Source organism: Myotis lucifugus, unplaced genomic scaffold, assembly GCF_000147115.1.
Source record: "Myotis lucifugus unplaced genomic scaffold, Myoluc2.0 scaffold_44, whole genome shotgun sequence".
Taxonomy (NCBI): Eukaryota; Metazoa; Chordata; class Mammalia; order Chiroptera; family Vespertilionidae; genus Myotis; species Myotis lucifugus.
Window position 1 is genome coordinate 3124667 of NW_005871092.1, and position 8496 is coordinate 3133162.

General features: G+C 50.0%; 1 protein-coding gene across 1 annotated transcript in view; it reads left to right on the top strand.

Moving 5' to 3' along the window:
- Window positions 1–8496, top strand: part of RBM20 (RNA binding motif protein 20) — a 177798-nt gene that overhangs the window by 126604 nt on the left and 42698 nt on the right. Inside the window, 3 exon segments of the mRNA XM_023753341.1 lie at window positions 793–854; window positions 2668–2759; window positions 3356–3453. Of these exon segments, the coding sequence (XP_023609109.1) occupies window positions 793–854; window positions 2668–2759; window positions 3356–3453 (252 nt within the window).

Genomic DNA, 8496 nt, shown 5'->3' on the forward strand with positions numbered 1-8496 from the left:
CCCCAAAACGTATTGATGATGCAGCGAAATATTTCAAAGCAATAACAGCTAACATATATTAAACCTTCCCCGTGTGTCAGCAGTAACTCTCCAAAGTTGATACTGTTGCTATTCTCACTTTACAGAAGTGAAAACTGAGGCCCAGAGAGATGAAATGACTTGTCTGGGGCCCTGGGACCCTGTAGCTAGAAAGCAGCAGAGTGGAGATTTGAATATGGGTCTGGCCCTCCCAGACCGTGTGCCTCTTAAGCTCCGCTGCCTTCTGTCTCTCCTCCCGTCTGCATTTCACAATGATCCTTCCTTAGTGGGAGTCACACTGCTGTCATTCCCCTCTGCTTGGGTGCATCTTGTCTCTCAGGTGGGACACAGCCTCTCACCTCTAGTCCCTGGAGGGGGCTGGCTGACATGAGAGGTGATGGAGAGCTTTGTCCCTCCTAAGCCTTTCCTAAGGCTTTGCAACTCACTGTGATTGCACCTGCTCGATTCTCCCAACTGGATGTGGACATGGGCTGGAGGTACGGTGGGACTGAGGGTCCACTGAGTGGGGGAGAAGGACACAGGTTTTTGAATCTGGGCTTTTGTAGAGGATGGGCATGGGCTTTGCAGGTAGGATGGAGAGCAGGAACTGGTCAGGAGTCTGGGAGGGAGAGGAGGTGGGGAAGAGAAGCATCGGCAGAGTTGGTCCAGCCTCCCGGTGCGCTGAGATCCTGCCTGGCCTGAGAAGCCTGCACTTACCCTGCCTTCCCGTGGACTCAGTTCTGCTTCCGTCATTTTTCTTTCCTTCTGGCCTAGGACTGGGAGCTGCATGTGAAAGGAAAACTCCATGCTCAGAAATGCCTGGTCTTCTCTGAAAAGTAAGTGCTGTCCAGGAGAACAGGTTCATGCACGCGTCCAAGAAATCCTCACAGAACACCTGCTGCATGCCGTGAGAACAGCACAGCGAAGTCCCTGTCTCAGGGAGCTAACACTTAAGTGGGGGAGGGCTCAGATGATAAACAAAATGAATAGTGAATCACATGGCGTCCATGGGGGTAGATGCTAAGCAGAAAACATCAGGACAGGGGCAGGGGTGTGTGTGTGTGTGTGTGTGTGTGTGTGTGATCCTTGCATAGACATCTCAGGAGAGGATGGCAGGAGCTCATGACTACTTGGGGACATGCACTCCTGGCCATGGAGAATGCAAGTTCCAAGGCCCTGGCGGGGCCCTGGGATGCTCGGGCAGCATCGGTGTGACCAGCGCAGAGTGCCCGGTGAGGAGCCAGGAAAATGCCAGAGCCCAGATCCTGAGCCCTTGGGCTTGTCGTAAGAACTTTCACTTTGGCTTTGAGTGTGACTGGAGCGTTGGTGGGCTGAGCGAAAGAGGGGTGTGCTCTGGCTCTACTGACCAGGCCCCTGGCTGCTGTGCTGAGAATAGATAGTGGAGAGCAAAGGCAGGTGCCCAGAGACCAGTGAGGAGGGGCTACAGCTTTCCACAGAGAAGAGGATGCCGGCCCAGGGACGCAGGACCGAGGGTGGGGTTCAGTGTTTCGAAATGAGCGCATTCAGAAGGCCTCCCTTTCTTATTCACGATAGCCGCAAAGGTGGAAGCAACCCAAAGGTCCCCACCACATGAACAGGCAAACACAGTGTGGTACACACTTACAGTGGGATATTATTCGGCTTTAAAAGGAAAGAATTTCATGCTACAACATGGGTGAACCTTGAGGACATTACGCTCAGTGAAAGAAGCCAGACACCTAAGGACAAAAGCTGTCTGATTCCACTTATAGGAGGTACTGAGAGTCGTCAGACTCATAGAGACAGAAAGCAGAGTGGTGGTTGCCAGGGCCCGGGGCCGGGGAAATGGAGAGCTCTTGTTTAATGGGTTGAGAGTTTCAGTTTTGCAAGATGAAAAGAGTTCTGGAGATGGTTGGTGGTGATGGTTGCAAAGCAATGTGAATGTGGTTAACGCCACTGACTTGTACGCTTACACATGGTGAAGCAGGTACATTTTGTGTTGTGTACATTTTAATACAATGATTTCAGAAAGGTTTTCTCTGGCTCCCCATTTTTTTTTTACTGTGGTAAAACTGATGTAAAATGTAAAATGCAGTGGTATGTACACATTCACAAGGCTGTGCAAATATTACGACTGTCTAGTTCCAGAATATGTTCATCGCTCCCACACCCAGTTGCCCCCAAACCCATTAGGCAGCCACTCCTCACTCCCTTCCTCCCAACCCCTTACAACCCCCAATCTGCTCTCTATCTCTGTAGATTTGCTTTTCTGAACATTTCATATAAATGGAATCATATCCTACGTAGCCTGTTGTTACTGGCTTTTTTCACTTAGCACAGTATTTTCAGCTTCATCCACATCACAACATATACCACCTTTTTATGGATGAATAGTATTCATATCTGTGTGTGTGTGTGTGTGTGTGTGTGTGTGTGTATTATCACCTTTTCTGTATCTATAAATCAATCTTTTGATCTATATTCAGAGCGTTTCTTCTACCCTCTGGCTCCTGTGAATAGTGCTGCTATGAGCATTCATGTGTGCGTTTTTGTTTGAACATTGATTTTAAACTATTTTGAGTCTATTCCTAGGAGTGGAATTTCTGGGTCATATGGTAGTTCTTTATTTAACTTCTTGAGTAACTGGTTCCCCTTTTCACCCCTCTCCAGCGCTGCTGTCCGGTGTGTTCTCGGTTCGGCAGAGGGAACTCTGTGTGCCTCTCCCAACAGCACGGCCGTTTATAACCCTGCTGGGAACGAAGGTGAGCGAGGGCTACAGGTCGGCAGCTGGAGCCACGGATCAGCTTCCCAAAGGCTTAACACATCATATCTGCGATAACCAGACTTCCCTTCCGTGTCCTTATGCATCTATAAGGCAGAACCCAGGGCCCTGAAGTGCATGGGGCCTGCTGTCTGGGCTCTTGGACATTTTCTGGCCTATTTTATTTTATTTATTTTTGAAAAAATATGTTTTATTGATTTTTGAGAGAGAGGAAGGGAGAGGGATAGAAAGATAGAAACATGGATGAGAGAGAAATATTGATAGGCTGCCTCCTGCACACCCCCTACTGGGGATGGAGCCCACAACCTGAGCATGTGCCCTGACTGGGAATCGAACCGTGACCTCTTGGTTCATAGGTCGACACTCAACCACTGGGCCACACTATCCGGGCTTTCTGACCTAGTTTAGACATAAAGCTTTGCTGGTTATCAACATGCCCAGAGGTATAATCATGACAATCATTAATCACTATGTGAAGAGGGAATTTCCATTTTTCCCTCCCCATGTATGTCCTAACAGTGACTTTTGAAGGTAAAGAACTGGGTTTTCACCCTGTTTGTGTAATTTGTCATTTAGATTATGCCTCAAATCTTGGATCATCATATGCAGCCATTCCAGCAAGGTCATTTGCTCAGTCAAATCCCGCCTTCCCTTCGACCTCCCCGGGGACAAATGTGAGTACAGAACATTTTCTCCATGTCATTGTCATCACTAGGGCGTTTGCATCCCCTGCTGTGGCTGGGTGTCAGGTGCAGAGGGACCTGGGAAGGAGCTGGTGTGGCCGTGGCTTTGCTCAGTGCAGGAAAACATGTCCCTGGACAGAGGTCAAGACTTGTGTAATTCAGTCCAGCGAGTATCGAAACACACAGATAAAAATGCTGATAGACCTTTTTAAAATCGAAGGCACTCACAGACTCTCTAGCATTCAGCACTGGTTTAAAAAGGTTAAGTTTGTGTTTGTGTGTGTGTGTGTTTTTAAGACGTTGGTATTTTATTGAAGTGGACCGTTTCCTGGGAGTGGGTAATTCTGAAACGTGAAGCAGTAATGTATTCTGAAACGTGAAGCAGTAATGTGTCTGAAAGTAATGACCTTGCACTCCTGCTATGTTGGCCCCTGGGGAAATGGCTGCTTCTGTATAATACTGTGTTTTTAGTTGTGTTTGTGTGCAGTCTTCTCTCTCTGCAACATGCTCTTTAGTCCCTCAACGCTCTAAAGCTCGGCCCTACTTTTCCAACAGTTATGACGACACTTTTTCTCTCTTTGTTTTCCCACTGGGTGTAGCCTTGTCCCCATGAGCAGTCTGCCTTTCCGTTCTCTGGGAACACGTGGAAGGGGCTGGGAGACGCAGAACTGCCTGTAAAACAAAATGCATTTGCTAGAGGGCGTGTGTCTGTGTGTTTTGCCTGTATTTTTTGAATTCTCGACATGAGCAGCTGCAGCCTCTTTCTCTCGTCTCCTGCAATGAGCGACACAAGCTCACAGCAGCAGGCTCCACGTGCTGTCCCCTCCATGTGTCTTCTCCTCCACGTGCCGTGCCGGGCATGTGTGCAGACTTTCAAAGGGCAAGCTGAGCCGTGTAGGTGTGAGGCCGGGGGATGAGTGAGGGGGGAGTGAGGAGGTTCATGAGAGGAAGTGAGGCCCTCATGGGCTGAGATTTCTATTCGTCTGTTTGTTTGCGATGTTTAATAGAAGTGCTTCACGAGGGAGCCCCTGGCTGTAAGCCCAGGTTTCGGAGAAAGAGAATTTTGTGGTTTCCCTCTCTGCACCTCCATGCTCAGGGCCCACCTGGTCAGTGGCAACTTAGGGTCAGTCCCAGGAGGACAGAATGGCTGGGTTCAAGGAGCCCTGTCATTTGTCTTTGATTACATGACCTTGTGTCCCAGTGGGGGTGCTGGCAGCTTCAGAACCTTCCCCAGGGCTGTTTCTCTATCCTGTAGACCATGGAGGCATCTCTGTGCCCACAACCCGCCCGGAGACCCGGCTCTGAGGGGAGGGGACTGTGACCCAGATGGGGCAGGGGGCGGGGGCGGATCGGAGGCAGGTGGGCCAGGGCTCTGGGCACAGTAAAGGAAGCTGGTGGCCAAGAGCTCCTTACAAAGGGGAGGGGCTGAGGAGAGGCAAGGACAGGACTACTCTTCCTGTGTCCTGTGCCTCAGCCCCATTCTCCGGGACTGACCAGCGAACCAGAGGCTTCTCCTATGGATGTGGAGCCAGGAGGCCAAGTTCACGTTCCAGGTCTGGAGCCCACCAGCTGTGTGGCCTCAGGCAATCACTTCCCCGAGGCTCCATTTCCTTAAACAGGGACAATACTCCTCTACTAATGACTTTCAAAGGTAAAGTAAAGGCTAGGTGTTCACCCGGCTTGTGTAATTGATTATTTTGATGATGTGTCAAATCTTAGAACATCGTCCGTGGCTGTCTAGGCACAATCTCCTGATGCAGTGGTCGGAGCTGGAAGGTGGGAGCGAAGCTGGGGTAGACCCGAGTTGTCCTGCCATTGTGGGATCCAATGGGAGCATGTGTGTGACAATGATTTGTAAACCATGCAGCGCATAAGTAACTGGCTATTGAGTAACGAGCCCTTTTAACCTGCCCTGGGAAACCTGTGCTGTCCAGGGCTGGCTCTGTGCGCTAGCCGTGAGTTTGGGCAAGTCTCAGGGTTCCTCGTGCTCCAATCTGTCCAGTGATCTCTGTAGCCATAGCTGCTCCCCCGAGAGATGTTGGGAGGCTGCCTTTCCTTACGTGCAGGGCAGGCACGAGCCGTCTGCTGACCGGGATCATTCGTGAGTACAGTTTCCTCCAGATGCCGAGAGACAGGGAGGCCATCTGGCTTGAGCCCAAGGAGAAGCAACGCACAAGAAACATTTTGCTTTCTGCACCGGAGGCCGCAGGAAGGACACGGAGAGCCCCGGACAGTGTAGGGCGGTGATGATAACAGTAGCGGACATTCGAACAGTGCTTAATGCATTCTTAGCATTTTTGTGTGTATTAGCTCATTTCATCCTCCAGACAGCCATGTGAGGTGGGGAAACCGAGGTGGAGGGCCACTAAGTACCTTGCTCAGGTCACGTAGCTGGTAAATGGAGGCGTGGGGACTTGAGCACAGGCGGCCTGGCTCTAGAGACCTCACCACTCAGGCCCCCCCCTCCCCACCCCAAGGGTTTCTGTGTTCTCTTCCTTGCTGTGATTGTCTCTTTAGTAAGCTCCCTCCGCTCCCCCCCACCCACCTCACAAGCTGCTTAGTAGGATCTGAGGCTACCTTAGGGATGCCAGTCCTTCCTGGGCCTTCACCAGCCATCAGCCATGGAGCAAGGTATAGAGACCAGTTGAACCCAGCGCCCAAATGCTTTGCCACCAGGACAGTGTCTCCCAGGGGAACTCAGACATTTGAAGGCATTTTCTGCAGATCCAGTGGAGGGAGAGAGGCATTATTTGACTGTTGTTATCATTATACATTCTGTGAGGTCTTGTTGGTCACATGAGCCTTGCCTAGGATAACTGGGAGCCAAGGACAAAGCCTGCCCAGCCATGTGTCATCAGTGGCCTGATGGCCACATCCTCCTGTAGGCCTCCGGCCCTCTTGTTTGCCATTTCTGGCAAATGGAACTGATTGAGGTGCGCCTCCCTTTAGGCAAACCTGAAGAACAAAAATATTGACATTTGAAGACAGGCTGAGAAATGAAGGGCGGACGAATTCGCTCCTGAAAGATAATTTACAAGGCTCCTTTAGAGCAGGGGCATCCCTCCCGGAAATTGTTGATTTTTTTTTCCTGCTTACAAATACTGACCTCCGAAGATAAGCAGCTACATCAGGGGCAAAGGACACTTTGCCCAGTGAGCTCCTTGTGCGTATTCATTTCCATGGTCTTTTCTGCTTACAAAATGTATGCTTTTTGTGAAAATCGAAACGGAAAAGACGAATTAAATGAGCGATGGAAATTCCTCCCGGATCCCCCTACGGCCCCCATGAGAACCCATGAAATCTCTGCTGGGCTTTCTGCAGAAGCATTTCCCGGGCCAGGGCCAGGTCTTTTTCCGTCTCATTCCACTTCCGCACATCTTTCCAGAAGCACGTTTTGCTGCAGATTTTCCGCGCATCACTATTGCTTGTGCAGCAAAGAGCGGTCCCTGCTTCTAAAGCTCCCTGTTCTTAAGCAGAACACAGTGACCGGGACTCTGGGCGTGAGCCCTCAGACGGTCTCCGAAGGGTCACATGGGGTAAAACGATCACAGATCCCGTCTACTGCCTCCACCAGCCCAGGCCTGGCTGCGAAATGGATACTTGTCTCGCCTCTGTGGGAGCACCAGCCTCCCTTTCCATGTCTCTTGTTGACGGAGATGGGGAGGGGGTGACTTGTGTGTGCCCCAGCCCCTCCTCGCCCATCCCAGGGTCCCCGGGGGAAGGTGTTCACTTTCGCTGGAAGCTCTGCCATTGACTGAGTGGAGGCACTTTGTCTTTGGCTGACAGAGTCGCCATAAATAGAGTCATCAGGTTTCCTGAGCGGGCCTTCAGGGCCTTCTCGGGGCCGTAAATAGTTTCCTTGCACCTGCCCAAGATGGACTTGGCCTGCTGGCTGTCCCCATAAAACCGCAGGGAAGTTTTCACAGCCACCTTGGGGACTATTTAGTGCCAGCACCACAGATGGGCCTCCCCGGCCTGCGAGGATACAAATCGTTTTTATGGTTTCTTTCTCACCGGGCCGCCGCACACCAGGAAACTTGTGGAAATAAGGAAACCGAGGCACGGGGAAGCATACGTGTTTGTGGAAGGCCAGAGGTTGCCCCTCAGGTGGCAGGCTGTTTCCTGGAACATCTGGCTTCCCGGGCCCATGGTTCGGAGCGCTGTGGTCCCCTGGCTTCCAGAGCATGAGGAGGAGCAAATTCATGCGACACATGATGCCCACCCCTCTCCCACCAGTCCAGTTCTGTCACTGCTCCTGTCCCCTCCGTGGGGGCCACCTTGTGCATTTTCAAAGAGAACAAAGAGCCAGGAAACAGACCTGGGTGGGTTTTGTTCTCTTTTTCCTTTACTTTGTACAGATCTTAATTATGTTTTCTTGTTGCAAAAGTAGTACAAACACAGTCTAAAAAATTCAGTCACAGACATGTAAACAATAGAAAATCTAACCCTGCTGAGAAAACTGAAGGTAGATGTCTTTTACTCTAATTATGGGTTTCTGGCTAGTGTACATCTGCTGGCGCAATTACCAAGAGTATATATTTTTGCACAAATCAGATAACACCATATAATCTGTTGTGCAGGATGGTTTATTTCACGTAACATGAGCTCACAATACATATTTTAATTGATTTCTAGCCATCTTCTTGCATCTGAACACAAAACACTATCATATATATAACATTGTCTATTGTATGCATTTACCATAGTTTATCAAGTCCATGCTTGATTGATTTTTCAGTGAAGCCTGAGTTGTAATCACAAACCTAGCACTATTCCATTCCCCACAAATTAAGTTCCTTAAGTTCTCCCAGGCATCTGTGTCTACATACGCAGTGATGGGTGTGGACCAGATAACCTCCCAGATTAAGATTCCGAGACTCTAAGGATTACATGTTACACCACCCAGAGACCCGTAGGCTAGTCTGGCACAAATAAAAGTAGATTTACTCTAAGTCAAAGCTAATATGCTTTATAAAATATTTGAAAGTGTCAATAAAGACATCTGTGTCTGTCCTCCAAGAGCCATAGCTGTGG